Raw genomic sequence first — 17,557 nt, forward strand, 5'->3', positions numbered from 1 at the left:
TCTGGTGCTGGGCAGCATGCCAGTTTCCTATTCTATCCGTTTTGAAGGGTTAAGGAAAGCAACAAGAAGATCTAAACAAGTGAGACTGCAATGCTGCAGTCTGGAGTTGATCTTGCACAGGACTCCAGCCAGCCACAGCCTTTTCCATGATATCCATCTCACTCAGCCCCATGCAGTAGACAGCAGTGTTCCATTGCCACTGCACACCTGGTCATTACTGGAATGTTTTGGGATTCCACCCTTCCCCAGCAAGGTGTTTTTCTAGGCATTTTTGGGGTACTTCTACCAAAGCTGTAGTTCCTTCCAAGCCTCAGGGTGCATCGCTCATGCACTGTTTTGCCCACACACAGCACATTTGTCATTAGTATCCAGTATTTATAATAAAAACCAATGGAAAGGACATTTTGAAGAATGAGGGGAAGTAGCCTTACCGTTGAAACTCACTTTTCATACTAGTCAGTATTTTCCTGAAGCCTCCAAGAGAGTAAATCTTCAAGTGGATCGGGCTTGTAAATTTTGAACAGAATTCTTATGTACCAGAAACTGGAAGCACAGAATAAGACTGATATTGTTATCAGATATGTAAAAAAGTGTGCCCCCACCAAAAATATTTCCAGATGCTCTTAAAAGCAGTTGAGGAAAATAAACCAAGACTCCTGAAGCCAACATAGTTGGTAATACAGTTTAAATGAAACATTAAGCAACAATATTTGTTCCACCAAACTTTTTATTTCCAGGTCAAGACTCAGTATTATGAAGAGGAGTTTCCAAAGTAAAGCTGAATTCTACAGCTATTTTTCCACTTGTGGAACCAGAAGTTCTGCTTTGCAAATACAAGTATCAACACAAAAACTTTTCAACTTTTCAAAAAGCCCATAAAGCCATCCAGGAAAAGCAAGTTTAGTTCATAACAAAGGTAGTAACGGAAGTGTGGCAGGCAATGGGGATGACAAGTGATTGCACTTGGAATGAAGTTATCTGCTGAATTCACATTTACAGATTTGTCTAGTTGCATGGGGGAAAACAGGGTTCAATTATATTATCAATGGAATAATTTTGAGTTTCTTGGAGAAGTGATGCCATCATTCTGCAGCCTCACAAGCCACGAGGGCAGTCTAAAATATTTTTATACAACAACATTGTTTAGTTTTAGAGAAGTGTCATAGCCTGTATTTCCACCCTGAAGGAGAATGAGTTAGAAAGGCTTTAAAAATGTCTATCGATGTAATATAGAAAAATATATGGACAACTTTGCTCAACATATTGATTTCTGATCCCCACTGAGCCCCCACTGGATAATGGAAAAGCTCTATTCTCAGCCTTCTCTTGTATGTATATATTATGTAAAGAAGATGAAACTCCTTCATTCCTTTGTGATTTTAAAAGGGGCTTATACACAAACCCAAGAGAGGTGAGAAAGTCGGACAAGTATTCATGAAACATTTGCCTACACTCTTGTACTTCCTCTCTCTTAACCTGTTCCCCTTCTTTGTGGAACTGGAAGTTGGGAAGAAGCAAGTCTGATAGAAACAACACCTTTTACTGTTTTAGATGTACGTACAGATTTTTCCATTTCATGGGCTGTGTATACCCCTAATGTAGTGAATAGCAGGATCACGAACTGGAGAGAAAATAAAAGCTGTAACATCAGCCTCTCCCTACAGAACAGGAATGGGCAACTTGTGGCTTTTTAGATGCTTTGTCTTATAGCTTCCAACATTTCTAAGCAATGGCTATGCTGGCTAGGAGTGATGGGAACTGTAGGACCAAATCATCTGGTTGCCCAATACCTGCCCTAAAAGGAAGACCTAATCCCAGATGTAGGAAATGGACTACCTTCTCTCCAATGGGGGATAAGTCAGTGAGCGCTTAAACCTCCTTGCCTTTTAAGTTTTCAGCCATCAGCACTGGATTCCAATATGTAGTCTACCATTTGTCAACATAAATAAAAATGTATTTTGAGAAATGGAATTCTGATACTTTCTTGTGAAGAGGGCTTAACTGATACAACCTGCTTCAACACTTTACAGTTTACTGGCAAGTAACCAGCGTCTCTACACCCCCTCCAAACCAAACCAGCCAGTGTTTAATACAAAAGTTATGAATTATGTTGTATAAAATTTAAAAATCTAGTCAAAATTACATGTTTAGATATTTAATCTATAAAGTAGGTGGAGACAGCAGCGGGAACTTAAATATAAGGTTTATCAATAAAGACAGGAAATATTAGTGCAAAAATTGCATTAGAAGGATGATTTTTTGGGGGGAGGTGGTAAAATGAGAATAGAAAAAACATTCCAATTTGTACCAAAAAATCATCTGAGCTCTGTATACAGTTTTTCTATAAATACAACCATGACGAAATGCTCATTCGCAAAATAATAAATCTATTAAAATGTGCTTTGCTGAATTCATTCACTCGCCTTAGAAATTCTAGTTAGCTGGAAAAACCTGTGAACACAAAAGGATAATTACAGTTAGTCAAATATCTCATTGTGCACACTCTTGCTTTACAAATGCAGCAGTTTCAAATTAATCCAGAAAAGAAAGCTGATGTACTTCCTCTTCCCTTTTGATGATATCATAGCTTTCATTAAGATGGAATAGGATGCAGAGAATTTCTTTTAATTCTGGCATCTAAGCACTGTGCGCTCCGAATGCAGAAGCTGCTATTGTTTGAAAAGTGCTACAGGGCAGTTTAAATGTTCCAAAGAGATTGGTTGGTAAAAGATTAGCCACTGCTTTTATATAAAACATTGTGAGAATTTTTAAGGGTCTATTAACAAACTCATCACAGCAACATTTTGCACATACATTGATAGCATGTGTATATCTTCCTCACTGCAGAATTATGAAATGCCCGACTCAGGATATGTGCAGGTATATAATATGTATGTGGGCTCACAGTGTCCCAGCAAACACAAATGATTTGCATACACTGGCTGTGTGAGCCAGTACCGCCAGTTGGGTGTGTGGCATGCAAGGTAATTCTGGTGTGAACCCAGTGCACAAAACGTACCTATAATGGAGCATGAAACTGGCTGCGCATTGCTATTGCCTGTTGAAGCTTTTCCTCTTTGGCTCTTCTACAATGGCAAATCTAAAAGAGATAATAATAGTTAAAATTGCTCTTATTCTGTACAGTGTATGGGCTAAGCCTGCAGACTGGAGGCTCCCCATCCTGCCACACATGGTGTATTTCAGTTCGCAGGCCCTTTATTATATGAATCCACATTTGCAGTGTTTCCAAAGAATATGGTACTGGAAGCCAATGAATAGCTCTATCTAGAGAAATTGTGGCTCTGTCTTGAACTGCCACAAATTGTGTTCTTGAACTACCTTTAACAAATAGACTTGGCAGCCAGTAAGAAAGGGAAAAGAAAGGATACACATCTTTATATAGTGTTTCTCCTTCCCTAAATAGAAAACATGTTTGTATAATTACCAAAAAACCAAAAAACAGACCAATTGAACAGATTGTCTTTACCGCACTTAACAGAGAGGGAAAATGATTAAGAATAACAGTTAAAAGAAAAGTGATCCCACACAGTTGACTTATAAGGCTGTGTTATAATGAGCTCAGTGGCAGCCACTCTTAAGTTTTCAACAATACCTGAATTGTACAAAGGGCTCAGAAGGCTATAAAGGAAGTACATCCACTTTTTTCCTGGATTAATTTGAAACTACTGCATTTGTAATGCTAGATTTGTGCATAATAAAAATCCCCTCACTGGAATTATGTTAGTATTTTCACAGGTATTTCCAGCCAACTAGACTTTGTAATCCAAGTGACTGAATCCTCCCACAAAGCACATTTTAACAGCTCTATTATTTTGCAAATGAACATCATTGTTACATTTACAAAAAAAAAGAAAGAAAAGAAAAAATCAGATTATTTTTTGGTATAAATGGGGATCTTTTTCTATTCTCAGGAACTGCTTGGATTTTTACTAGGACATACATCTGGGTATGTCCCAGTACAAATCCTGGGGATTCCACTCAAAACCCTCATTTTAAAGGACCCCAGAGTATGACAGTGAAGCTTCAGTTTCCTTTAAAGAAAAGGTGTTTTCATGTGGGGAGTCACTTTAAACGTTCCATGGGGGTTGGGGGGCAAGTGCAAAGAAAGTTCTCCGATAGGGACTAAAGAGGAAGGGAGGAAAGGTGGAGGAAAATTCCCTCCAACACTCCCTGGTCAGCCAAAGATCCCTCATGGCTTAGACGATTCTTGACAGTTTGCCATGGGGTGGAGGGGTGGGAGGTTTTCAGGCTACTCTACTGCTGTGCAATGTCCAAGATGGATGCTCCTTGGGAGCATGCCCCAGCCGATGCTTAGAATCATCCCATTAGCATTTCTATAAATGAGCACAGTTCTTCTAGCAGAAATAAAGATTGGTAAAAGTATAACTTTTTTGCACTTTTTTGTGGGCACAAATTAAATTAAAAATATACTGGGCAGTCATGGAGAATCCCTTCAAAGTGCTGCAGTCACTTTGAAGGGGCAACTTGTGGCTGCCCAAACAGTGCTTGAGAAAGCAGGCTGCCAAGTCAGCTTTCCCAGTCTCCAGAATTTTACTGGGAGCCGCCCCGAGGTTTTGTTGCAATGGGTGCGGCATAGAAATGTTTTAAATGATAAATAAATAAATATTTTTATTTATTTAAGTGTGAAAAAGCTGCTGCGATCTGAAATTGGTTTGGCAACAAAAACAGGGAGATACAGAGCACTTGTTCCTCTTGCAGTGTCCCCTGGAGGAGAGGGATTAAAATTATATTGTTAAAATATTGTTATATTGTCTGTTCTACTCATTGCAGGCACTTTGCAGAACCAACCAACCCACTGTGGCAAAGCACAATGGGCTGGCACGGCAAGTGAGCCTGCCCAATGACCAAGTTCACAAAACACATTCTTCATCATCACCATCTAGAATATTTATATGCTGACCTGTTGCGAAGGCCTCAGGACGGCTTACATAATGGTTCATATACCCTGCAAATAAGCCATGTCATATGGGCCGCTTGTAAAACTACCCAGGGTGCACTTGACACTTGCACGCCTCACTGTGTATTCTTCCTGCTCCTTCCCTCTCATTTCCCCAGGGTGTATTGCAGGGGACTTGGGGACTAAAGCCATCTAGTCTCCTTTTCCTGCTCTGATTATGAACCCTTTCATAAAAACTAGGGCTCCCCCGTCTGCAGAGCATAGCCATCTCTCTCCAAGTTTTCCTGTCAAAAAGCAAGTGCAGAAATTAGCCATTGAGTTTTATACAGAAAAGCCTTTGCTAGCTACCAAAATAAGTTTCCTGAGCATCTCGCTGCAAATGGGGAAAAATATGCCACCTCCTTTCATGGTAAAAGATTCCTCATGGCTTTGCTTTCCTTTGACAACTGTCAAGTTCTCTTGGCCACTGTCCATGGTTGGTATCTGATGAACTTTGAAAGCAAATATTTCCTAGGACATTGCACAGGCAAGCCTATTTCACTTAATGTTGCATAGTTCCACAGTTCTGCACATCTGGCTCTGTGTGTGCACACACAAGTGCATGAGATAATACTTGCGCACATGTTCAGTTGTGCAAAAAAAAAAAAAAAAAGAAAAGAAAAAGAGACGAGACCCTATTTCAAACCAGGAATTCCTGGGGAATGATGCTGCACAGAGAGAACTTTTCCAATGTCAATGAACAACTAATGAATATTCCACTTCTGGGCTGGTTCATAATATGCAAACCCTGAAACTAAACAACCCTAGCTCAATATAATAATTACTCATTGTTTGTCATTGTAGCAGCTCTGGGTCAAGAACGGAAGACCAATTCTGAATCAAACCAAGATTCTATCTAGTCCTGCTCTCTGATCACACAATAGCCAAACAGCTGCCCATGAGAAAACCAGAAGCAGGTCATGACTGCAACAGGAAATGGTGTAAACAGGCAGACCATCTTGATACTGGAGGCACCATATTGCCATCAGCACTAGTACCAATTGACAACCTCTATGAATTCATCCAACTCCCTTTTAAAGCTATCTAAATTGGTAGCCATCACCCCATCTTGTGGAAATAAATTCCATGATGTAAGCATGCACTGTTTGAAGAAATACTACCTTTCTTCTATTCTGGACCTCTCACCATCAGATTCATGTGATGACCGTAGGTTCTAGTAGCCCATAATCAACCCAGTTTCTATGTTCACACATCACAAAAATGTGCTTTTAAATCAAACTGGGAAAGGCTTGTACAAAACGCTCAACCCAGAAATTGCTCTTAGGTATGAACCAGGACAATATCTAAAATGATGAGTGTATTTACCAATATGAAACACAGAGTTGTGTTATACCATCAGTGCAATGTAATTATCCATTGAAGCACTGAGGGAGTCAGGAAGATTCTGAGATTGCTATTTTTCTCTGGTTGGTATACACTAATTTTTCATGAAGTAGTAATTTGATGTAGTGCATACTTGGGATACCAAGTTTCCTGCCACCCAAGGTGCTGGGTGGCAGGAAAACTTCACAAGAATTACTCTTCCTGAGAACCAAGACACATTTCAACTATATGATAAACAATTATGTACCTATTTTCAAAACACCATAAGAGAACTTAATGCTATCCTTTAAGCAATTCTCAGCTGGTTTCAATTTTAAAGAAGTGAGTGTACAGAAAAACTGGAAAAATTCAGGGGAAAACAGTCTCTGTTTTTTCCCAAGTATCTTCTTCCTTCCCACACATGCATTTGAAAAATTTTGGATTCTGAAATATTTTTCAAAATGAATATACTTTTCACGAACAAGGTGTTTATATATTACTACCCCGGCTTAACTTGCACAAAACGATTTCTTAAAACTATGCATTGTATGTAACACTAGAGATGTAAAATTTTAGCATATTTTAAAACCATGGGAGAAAAGTGTTTTCTTAATTATTTCTAAGATTTCCATCATAGTTACTTCTTCCACTCCTTATTAAGATTAGTGACATAATGTATGTTTTAGTTGTAGACATTTATGAATGCTTCATTTCATTTCAGCTTCCCTATCATAACAGGTAAAACAATGTGCATCTTTGATCATTAGGTTTTGTTCTTTCTTGTGTTACTTCTCATGTTTTGTTAGATAATGTAGCAGCCAATGAATATAGCTCCAAATCACACATCAGGGAAAAAACTGTAGCTTATCCTGCCACTGCTAGTTACCACATAGTTATCTATATTTCATTTTAAACCAAAACACATTGAAGCTTGGGTCTATAAACTCACAGCCTTTGTTCTTAGCAAACTTCTCAATTAGACCTCACTGTTATAGAAAGCAGCCTCAACTATAAAAAACTGTATCCAACAAGGGCACTGTTCTTGGATACATAGTGCCACCATCATCAACCTCTTGTGCAATGCTAATAGCTTAAATTAGCACAATGGGTTTTGGTTACTCACTGAGCCATCTTATGCTATTAGTGTAGCACTTGACGTGGTGTTTACATAACTGACCTCAACTGTGTAAGTGCAGTGGCCCTGTTGGATATTGCACAAAACCTCTGCTGCCACCAAAATAAATGATCACTGAAGAAGAAATAATGCGAGGAAAAGTTGAAGCCAGAAGATGGGGTGGACTAAATAAGAGAAGGATTGATTCTACAAAGGAAGCCATGGACCTGAGTTTACAAGAGCTGAACAGGGCTGTCAAGGGCAGGGTATTTTGTAAAGCATTCACATCGGGTCATCATAAGCAGAAGACAATTTAACACCATGTGACAACCACCTAAAAAAAACTGGTAGCCTGGTTCATTTGAGACATCAAGAATGGGACAGATACCACCACTGCAGAAATTTCAGAAATTAGGAATTAAGATGCTCATAAGGGGAATTTACAAAAGGGAGTAAAATGTCACCTCTCCAAATAACAGATTGACATTGCTTGCATATTTAATACTTTGTCACTATTCCTAACAGATAAGCATCCAGGTAAACAAGCCATTAATAGTTTTAATTCCAGACCAGATTAGCCTAAATGCCACCCTAAGAAATTCCTCACAAAGTTGAACAGATGCAATGCCCCAGTGTTCCTTTGCCTCTAGCTCTTCCCGCTTCTGGATTCAAGAATAATTCAGATGTTTAAAGCATTATTTCCTGAATTCCTTAAAAGATTTTGATTGAACTGATAATCTTATGAGTGAGCCAAGTTACACCTAATATATTTTATGTTCCTAAAGTAACAAAGTAACTTCAGATTTGTAAAGAGCATGGAGATGTTAAATACTGCTTTATATTTTTCTTTCATCACTGCCTCCTAAAAATTACGTTTTTTCCAAGGCTTCAAAAATTCCCTCAGTTTTACAGCTTTACATATGCTCACTGTAAAGCTAAAGATGTTTAAAACATCAAGAATTTTACATACTGTTCTCTTCTCCATGAAGCTACTAAGGAAGTCGTCTATTTCAGTTTTCCCTTCCAGAAAATCTTCTGCAATGGTGTCAGACTCTTCTTCAGCTTCATGAGCAGCTACTTTTAATCTTGCCTGGAGAGCACTTGCACTACAGCTCTACAAAAACAAAGTACCATGTAACTGAGAAAAGCTTAGTGACAATACTATTCTCATTGCAAGAAAGAAAAAACACTGAGGAAACTTTCTCTCCCTCATTGACTGACTGCATTCTAGTTTAATATTGAAAAGCCACCCTAGAATTTGTTTTAAATAACAGGATACAGGACAAATATTAACTACTGTAATATTGCTTTATTTAAACCTTATTTAGATGCATTAAATAGGAATAGATTTATTATTTACAGCAGAATGTAGGAACAAAATCGCAGAGCCTTGAGATGGATTCTTTTTCTATGTACTCTTACCTCACTAAGTTCATGCTGCCTTTGCATCTTCTTTTCAAATGCTGCCTTCAGCTGGGTAAGCTGTTCATACTAGGAGGGAAAAAGGTTTAGCAAGCAAGCTCAAGTATCTTCTCCCAAGCCCCAGAAAATGACTCCCCCTCACTCACTTACTTTATCGAACACTGCTTGTCTTTTTGTCTCCAAGGTCGGTTCAAGTAATAGATTTTTTTCTGCAAAGTAAACCCGCTGTTCAATTTTAGAAGGTTACACTGCTTACTCCTACACCATTATTCCACCAACAAATATGTTAAAGTCTTACTTGCTAGTGCCTCGATACTTTTCACTAAGTCATCCTTATCAGTAACGACTTGCTTCAATTGGGGCAGAGTAACAAACTGTTCCAGCAGTATGTCTTCTTGTTCATTCATGTCTGTCAACTGTGATATGCTGAATTTCAAAAGGAACAAAACAGAATCCTGTGTAAGATCAGCTACACATTTTTATTTTAGGCATTAATTTTGACAAACTTTCTGGATACTCTGCTTATCCACTGTATTCAATGCTAATTCTTCTTTACAAAACCTTGCACACACAGTTACTTTATAATGCAATGTCATTTCAGAAGCTTAAGTTCAATCACTGCTACATTTCTGGTGAATGCCAAATGCTTTTGGAATAACCCATGACATGATGCTACATTCAGGCAAAACCAGAATTGTTCTTTGTAGAATCACACAAAACAATGAAGGAACAGTACAGAACTATAGTACCATATACTGTAGTGAACAAAAATATTGTCTTTTTAACCTTAACATGCAGGCCTAGGACACTGGGAATATTTATTTTCTGCTAGAATTTGTTTCAGATTTTGAGGTAACCGTTTGCACTATTAGAAATCATTGCAAAATTCTATCTATGCCAATCTGCAGAAAAGTCTTCAATTCACTTATAGTCCCAGCTACCATCTAGATATCCTGTCCTCAGGCAAAAAAGTTCTCTAGCTGGAAAAGACTGACCCCTCTAAATTATGTTGAATTACAATTCTCATTATAACAGTTACGGCCACTGGTGGTTCATTTTCATATGCTAACATTTTGCAAGTAAAATTATTAAGCCTGATGTTTTCTAAGAACACAAGAGAAGAATTTCTCTTATCAATTTCTCCAAACACAATCTCACTGATGCACATTTTAGGGCCTCTCAGATTATAAAGTCTATGTTTTCACTTTGAAGTTGCTGGAAATTTTGTTTGTTGTATTTACACTGACTTTAATGTTATTTTATATTGTATTTTGAATGTACTTTTTATATTTATTAATTGGAAGTCACCCAGTGAACTGCATAGTAGGCAGTATGCAAATGTTCTAAACCATGGGTCCTCAAACTATGGTCCATGGGACGGATCCGGCCCGCCATGGCCATCCATCCGGACTGTGCAGCCGTTTGCTGCCTGTGCGCCTGCTTGCTGTGTCGGTGGGGAGGCGGTGGCTTGCTCACTCGGAGATGGTCTTTGAGCAAGCAAGCCGCTGCTGCCGCCTGCATTCCGCATGCATGTGCTCGCCGCTGCCTTGTGTGGGTGGGGAGGTGGTGGCTTGCTCGCTCAGAGGTTGTTTCAGACTCGTTGGGAGATCTCCGAGCAAGCAAGCCACCGCCACATGCGCCCAACGGCACCTCACCAGCCTGCGCCCCCAGGCACCCCCACCCACTGGCCCGGGAGGGTCACCGCAGCCTTTCAACTGGCCCCCTATTGAAAAAGTTTGAGGACCATTGTTCTAAACAAATAAACAAAAATCCAGCTATGGAAAAAGCTTGTTCATGGTTTAAGAATACATCTCTACATGATACAAGTATTTTTAACATTTTTACCTAAGTTCTGATAGTTCTGAAAATGCATCAGGAATTTCAGGCATTTTGTAACTGAATCCATTTTGACTCCCCTGAAAATTTTAAAGAAATAGTGAGGCAATGAGTATTACTTCTTTTCTAATAGAAATCATGACTATCAGATCTGTAAAAGCAACAAAACTGTATTCCTGTCTGATAATACAAACAAACAAACAAACAAACAAAGCAATCCTGTATCTGTGTACTCAACGACATCAGTGCAACTTACTCCTAGGTAACTAGATGCAGAACCACATTCCGAGTTAAACAGAAAAAATGACTCTCCAGCAACAGTGCAGAAGAGGGGAATGCCCACACTCCACGGCATTACTGCTTCCATGTTGCCACTAGTGAGACGAAACAGCAATGCCTATCAGTGGGAAGGGGCCATCCACTCATTATAAAATGACATAACTTCAGCACTTGCAGAAAAGTATAAAATATTTCTTTAAGCTATTTTGTTATCTTTACAAAATGCTTTAATTTGCATTCCTGTCATTATTCCAGGTTTCCCCAGATTATCTGATGTAATGAGATGTATGACCATAAAGCTCAGTACAGATATGCATACCTGTGGCAGTGTTTCTGCTGTTGGAACAGGTAATGGCAGTTCTGTTATCATGCCAAAGGAAGGAGCAGCAGGACGGTCTGTAATATAACCTGAAGAAAGGGATTCTGCAAGTGGCACAGTTGCTACCGATCTATTTGTTTCTTGTGGCAGATATGGAGAAAGAAATGTAAAGTTCTGTCCATAGGAAGGAATTCCAGCTGGTTTGCTGTAAAGGCTAAGAAAAGGGGAGGAAATTACCATCAGCCACATTTCCCAAAGAAAATATTTGCCAATGTATACAGAAGGCATTACTGAACAGGTTCTCATAAAGCACATTTGTAATAATCCGAAACATGCCTCACAATGAACCTGATTGTCAGTATCAAGATATCTACTAGCAATGCCAGTGCAACATGACTTGTGCATGTCAAGTGGAAATTTTTCACTTGGTTTCTCTGAAGAACAGATGTTCATGACATATAGGAGATCTATTGTGCTAGCAAGCACCAGCGATATTATACAAGTGTTGCTTTCTGCTAGCATTAAGTAGATACTGCCTAGTGGCCTGACACAGTCAGATCCTTCCCATTACAAACAGGAAGTAAAGAACAGTATCTCAATATGGGAGACAAAAAAAGAGGGAGGCTATGAAATTTCACCAAAACAGGAACATAGTTTGTCAATTCCAATATATGGATTTATTAATGCATTTTAAATTATTTTGAGGCAGCCTTTAAATGCAGAAACTTCTCAAGGCAGAAAACTTTAAAAACTGTGTATCTAGAATTAAAAGTATTTATGCATTTCTTTAGAATTATTTGCCCCTATTCCTTTGTGCTTACTTACTATGGATATGCTGTTGAGCTAGGAGCCAAAATTGGAGGAGTCTTCCAAAATTCATCCAGTATACTTTGAACAATTTTTCCAAGGTCTGAGTGCATCGTGAACTATTAGAGGATTAAAAATTGTGTTCAGTTAAGCATGTCTAACACATTATATGTTATACAAGAGACCATTCTGTAGTTAAGCCGTTTGTGAGGCTGCTTCTAGGTCAGAGGAAGGCAAATGTTTTGGGCAGTGGTCATATTTGCCAGTTTAAGAAACTACCCTACATTAGCTGTCATGATAGGTGTGGCTAGTCACTATGAAGCCTAGAGGCATTCATGTGAACTATCAATGGCAGCTGCTGGAAGCCCTCACTTTGCTGCGATTCTGACAGTAAGAAAATGTATTATTATTTTTTAAATGGGAGAAGTTGGGCACTGTGGTGGTACCAATGATGCTCAGGAGCACAATGTTGCTTATATCTGCTCTGAGAAATTCCAAGGCCAATGGCATATAGATTTGGGCCCCAATGGTTATTTGGACATATGAAGGCCTCTATATCTTGCATGCAAAACACCAAAACAACCCACACAATGGCTGAGTTATGCCCATAATCTAATATAATCTAGGATTTGCAAGATTATTAAAAAGGTGAAGGTTTCCATTGACATTAAAGTCCAGTTATGTCTGACTCTTGGGGGCAGTGTTCATCTCCATTTCCTATTATGGCCATAAAACATCATGAACTCTGAAGAATATAGTTATACAAATTTCTTAATTTTTTAAACAACCCTAAATCCACATTCCCTAACATGGTACCCTGCAGATAATGACAATTCCCATCATTCACCATTATTGGCTATGCTGCCTAAGGTTGATGAGAACTGCAATCTAAACACCGGGAAGGCACTAGACTGAAGAAATTAACTCTTGAAAACTACTCAGAAATGCTAAAGCTTCCAGTTCAAATAAAATAAGAAAAAACTTTTTCGAAACAGAACATATATTTCAATAGTTCAGTAACCTCTGAAACTTTAGTAATTTACAAAATAGTATCATTGCTGCTACGCAATATAATTGTTACCTATGCAACCTGAGAGAAAATGATACATACATTGCTTATTAATGGGCAGGTCACATACACTCCATGTTTGTCCATTAAATGATGTCCTATTGGAGGGAAAACACTGATGACTGGCTTTTCCTGAGGAAACTGAAGAGGAAGCAAGCTGTAAACACCAAGATACTTGATTACCACCATCACTTTCATGTAAATCAAGTATTTTTTAGCTTCCACAATTCTTTTCAAAGCATAAAAATTGCCTTCTTAGAAAATGTGAACAGTTGGCAAAGGAGGTGAACTTTCCTTCCTGTATTTTGTCACAAAACTTTGTATATCCATTCATATTCAAATGGTTTCAGTACAGACACTGCACAGTCCATGGGACAGACTCAACCTACACTTACCCCTAATCCCTCTGCTAGCAAATCAGCTAACAATTTAAAAGGCACTCTTTCTGCCAGGTTAGAATGATCACAAACAAAATAAAGCAAGCCTGGAATTCTTCTTTCCCACATATACATGGAGAAAGACAGAGTTATGTACAAGTTTGGGAAATGTTATTTAACAAAACTCAGCAACCCAGGATCTGAAAGCACGATCTGATGCAGGTTAGTAAACACTGCTGCTGTCAAAAAACTGCACTTAGTTCTAAAGTGGCCCATCTCACACCCCTCTTCTCATTCATGAAGGAGAAGAAAGGAATCCTAAGAATTCAAAAGCTTGCCATGGCTCATTTGTGATCAGCTAAACCTCCCTTCTTTTGGTCAGGAAAGATTGACATAAACCATGCTTTATGTCATTATCTGAATCAAGCTTTTGAAAGCAGGTCACCAGGTAGCTTTTAATTCAAATCTCTTAGAAGACTGATTACTGACACACTTACATTGCTGGCAGAGGAACAGCCATAGAAGTATTTACTTCTGTGAATGGATGTTCTCAAAAAAAGTTAGTCAGGAAAAGTTCCCGAACAGAAGCTTGCAAAATTTAATCATGATCATTTGTTTGAATGTCAGTAAATGTAATATTGACAATGTTGCCACTAAGATGCAACCAGTGCATACAGTGATACGAGCAACACTGGGACAGGGTAAATTGGTATAATATACTTCAATTAGATTACTGGACTAAACAATGGTTCCAATATTGGTTCAAGAAAAATAGTAAATGCAGGGAATATACAAATCTGAAGATATAATTTTACAGAAAGAAAATCAAGATAATATGTGGATTAGAGGAATGAGAAGTAAAATTTACAACATATTACTAGAACAGGAGGATTGTTATGATCCTCTCAGAGTCTTGGGAAATAAGATTTAAAAAGAAATATTAGGGCTGAAGAATGGAATAACACCTGGGACAAGAGAATTGCAAAATTTATGTTATTAACAATTAAAGAGAATTTGTATTAACTGATTTGGAAATGGTACTTAACTCCAGTTAAATTGAATTACACGAATAATGCATATTCCAATGTTTGTTGGAGATGCAATCAAGAAGTGGGTACCTATTTCCATATGTGGTGGAAGTATAAATATATAAATGAGTTTTGGGAAAGTACATTTAAAGAAATTGGTGAAATATTGAATTTAAATATTGAAGTTGATCCTAGATTAGCATTACTGTCATTATTTACAGAACAAATGGGGCAAAATACTAAAGATGATAAATTTATTAACAGCAGTAAAATTAATAATAGTAAGGAATTGGAAAATAAAAGGCAAATATCATAGTTGACTGGTATAAAGAAGTCTGGAATATAGCTATTAATGATAACATGTGATATTAAATGGAAAAAGGGTTTGATGAGTGAAAACAAATTTGAAATTTGCAGACCTTTTACTGAATATGTTTTAATAAAAGGAAAGGGGTATGAACCACCACAAGAGTCAATGCAGTTCTGGAAGGGAAGTGGGCAACCTGAATGAATAAATAATCTTACATTAAGTAACTGGAGTTGTTGGTCCTGGTGGCGGTAGCACTGATACTAAAGTATTGTTTAATTATGTTAATCGGTAATGTTTAATTAAAAAAATAAAAGATACAACCAGTGAACTTCTGTTAAAACAGACAGGGGAAAATGGTTTCAACCACTCCCTACAAGTTACTTGGATGAGCGTGAATCTTGCTTGTATGTAATGACAGCCCAGGGTATGGGTTGTTGAACCCTAGGTTGTTTTTACATGCAAACCTGAAGCTACAGGTCAACTATGGGTTGTCAACAATGAACAACCCACAGAGCAAGCTCATGGCTTATTCTTGAGTTGTGAACTGCGTTGTTTTGGGTGGTTTTTCTGTGCAAAATGAGCTATTTTGCCGGCTACAGACAAGAACAGCTGAAAAAAAGCATGGCTACTCTACATGCCATGCAGGGACTAGGAAAAGGAGCGACTTAGGGGAGAAGTAAGTCTGCTTTCACCAATGTAGTTAAATCTGGACCCAACCCATAAAGTACAGCTAAGTATTGCTACTGGCTTATAATTAAATCACATCCTACTTACATGTTAATATTAATTGTCAAGTTGTTTACAGTGAACGGCAATCGATATTCCACATCTTTTTGTATTTCAGCTATACTGTTAAAGAGAAATGCAAATACATATATATCAATAGTTGCTGGCTCACCAAAATCCACTGATTGAAATAACATGATCAAGCATTTTAACATTTCAATGATTTCAAAGGGAGGGTTAAACTTAACTCTCTTACCCAAATCTATTCATCAAAAATGCTTAGCTTTCTCCAGATCCATGTACTACTTCTAGTTTTGTCACACTGACTTGCAGTACAAGCTATGGTTAACTTTCAAGCCTTATGGAGTGGCTTCTGAAGATAATTTGATACCTAAAGCTGGTAAATATGTAGTGCCCCCCATCCCACAAAAACAAACTGACAGGGACATTTTAAACGCCAGGATAGCAATTAGTTTTCTTCACAGGAATATGCTGAGATAGAAATGAGTGTTCAGAAGTGAAAGTTGTTGTTGTCAACCATTCAGCTGTGTCTGACCCTTGGCCACCATTGTACCATTGCTCTGCATGCCTCTCTGTCCCTCACTGCTTCCTTCAAGACTGCCATGTCCATCCTAGTGTCTTTCTTTATGGTGTCCAGCCAGTGGTGCTGGGACAGCCCCTTCTCCTTTGTCCACTGATCATGCCCAGCATGACTGACCTTTTGAGTGAGTCAGCTCTCATGACATGACCAAAGTATGACAGTCTTTGGTGATCTTGGCTTCAATTGATATTTTTGATATGAGCCAGCATTAAAAATCTCCCATCCTCTAATGTGGACTGCCAGTAAATTATTTAGCTAGAGACAGAATTTGTCTAGACAGTTTTAGCTCTTATACTTGCAGTGGTAACAATTTTTGGTTTCTGTATTATGGCAAGTGCTGTCTTCCTTACGTGAAGTGCCCATAACCACCACGCCTATCTGGGCTTCTACATACTTTCACTTCTATTTCTCTAGATTTCACTTTATCAACTTCCATGCACAGACACCACCCTCTTAGTATTACCAAACAGTTCAACTCAGATATTACTTTCGTTCCATTCTTCTTTAATAACAGGTTTCAACTAGAAGGGCAAATGAAACACCCAAAGAGCTTCGGCTGTTGGGCGGTATAAAATTAATTTGTTAATCAAATAAACAGGAGCTCGAATTATTACTTTTTATTTATTACAGTTCTATAAAATCCAATAGCAGCAGCTTTCTGGGCGGTTTTACAACTCATAATTCACCACTTATTGTTGGCAGCAATTCAAAGCCATCTGGATTTCGACTGTTGTAAACAGCATTTTCCTGTAGACCTGAACAAGCGGGGAGCAGCGTCAGCGACCTCATGGGGCTCCCGACCCCACCGCCACCCCTGCGGGATCTCGAGACCGGCGCTTGGTGAGTGGGAAAGACGCTTGTCACCCGAGCTCCCCCCCGCGGTCTCCCCCACCCCCGGGACGCGCGTCACTCACGCGGCATGGGCGCTGCGCAGGGACTCGATCTGGCGCTGCCTCTGCTGCTGGAGGCTGGTAAGGGTCGCAGGCAGCGCAGCTCCGCCGGCTGAGGCGGACGACGCCGAGGCGGCGCCGCCGCCGCTACTGCTCCCTTTGGAGAGCGGGAACAGCCAGTTCATCCTTTCTCGCCCTGCCTCCTCGCTTCACGAACGGGAGGAGGAGGGGGAGGAGGAGGCGGAGGCTGCGCGCGGAAGCGACCGAGCCTTCCCTGCCTCCTCCGCCACCGCTGCTCTCGCGCCCTTCGCCTCTTCAGCTCCCCTCAGTCAACCCTGCTTCCGCTCGCGCAGGAAGGTGAGACTCCGAAGAGAAGAGAGAGGCCGCTTTCGATGCCTAACCTCGAAAGAGCTGCGCGTGCGCCCACTACCACCACCGCTGCATCATCACTGGTCGCCTTCTTCTATTGGTGGGAAGT

The 17,557-nt window shown here is 39.3% G+C and overlaps 1 protein-coding gene across 2 annotated transcripts; it reads right to left on the reverse strand.

Annotated features, from left to right (window-relative positions):
* Positions 1–709: 709 nt before the first annotated feature.
* On the reverse strand, positions 710–17,470 carry VPS37A (VPS37A subunit of ESCRT-I). Of its 2 annotated transcripts, XM_044454777.1 has the most exons (12): positions 17,104–17,470; positions 15,637–15,711; positions 13,190–13,304; positions 12,097–12,197; positions 11,272–11,485; positions 10,683–10,753; positions 9,136–9,263; positions 8,988–9,046; positions 8,838–8,906; positions 8,386–8,529; positions 3,020–3,100; positions 710–2,451 (listed from the first exon to the last, which is right to left on the reverse strand). In XM_044454777.1, exons 1-11 carry the CDS (start codon positions 17,262–17,264, stop codon positions 3,020–3,022), a joined length of 1,218 nt encoding a protein of 405 aa, XP_044310712.1. In that variant the 5' UTR covers positions 17,265–17,470; the 3' UTR covers positions 710–2,451. The 2 variants fall into 2 exon arrangements, with proteins under 2 accessions (XP_044310712.1, XP_044310713.1); XM_044454778.1 differs by lacking the exon at positions 17,104–17,470 and having other exon boundaries at positions 13,190–13,288; positions 15,637–17,026.
* Between the last annotated feature and the right edge of the window lie 87 nt (positions 17,471–17,557).

The sequence above is a fragment of the Varanus komodoensis genome, unplaced genomic scaffold (assembly GCF_004798865.1).
Source record: "Varanus komodoensis strain SLA01 unplaced genomic scaffold, ASM479886v1 scaffold8, whole genome shotgun sequence".
Lineage (NCBI taxonomy): Eukaryota > Metazoa > Chordata > Lepidosauria > Squamata > Varanidae > Varanus > Varanus komodoensis.

Bases quoted from the DNA above. Each gene is read 5' to 3' on its own strand.
- VPS37A (XM_044454777.1), bottom strand. From the start codon at position 17,264: ATGAACTGGCTGTTCCCGCTCTCCAAAGGGAGCAGTAGCGGCGGCGGC. The intron at 9,264-10,682 runs GTAAAAATGTTA...TTTGAAATTCAG, and splicing joins TCAGAACTATCAGAACTTAG to CATATCACAGTTGACAGACA. The intron at 8,530-8,837 runs GTAAGAGTACAT...TTGTTTTTGTAG, and splicing joins GGCAGCATGAACTTAGTGAG to AGCTGTAGTGCAAGTGCTCT.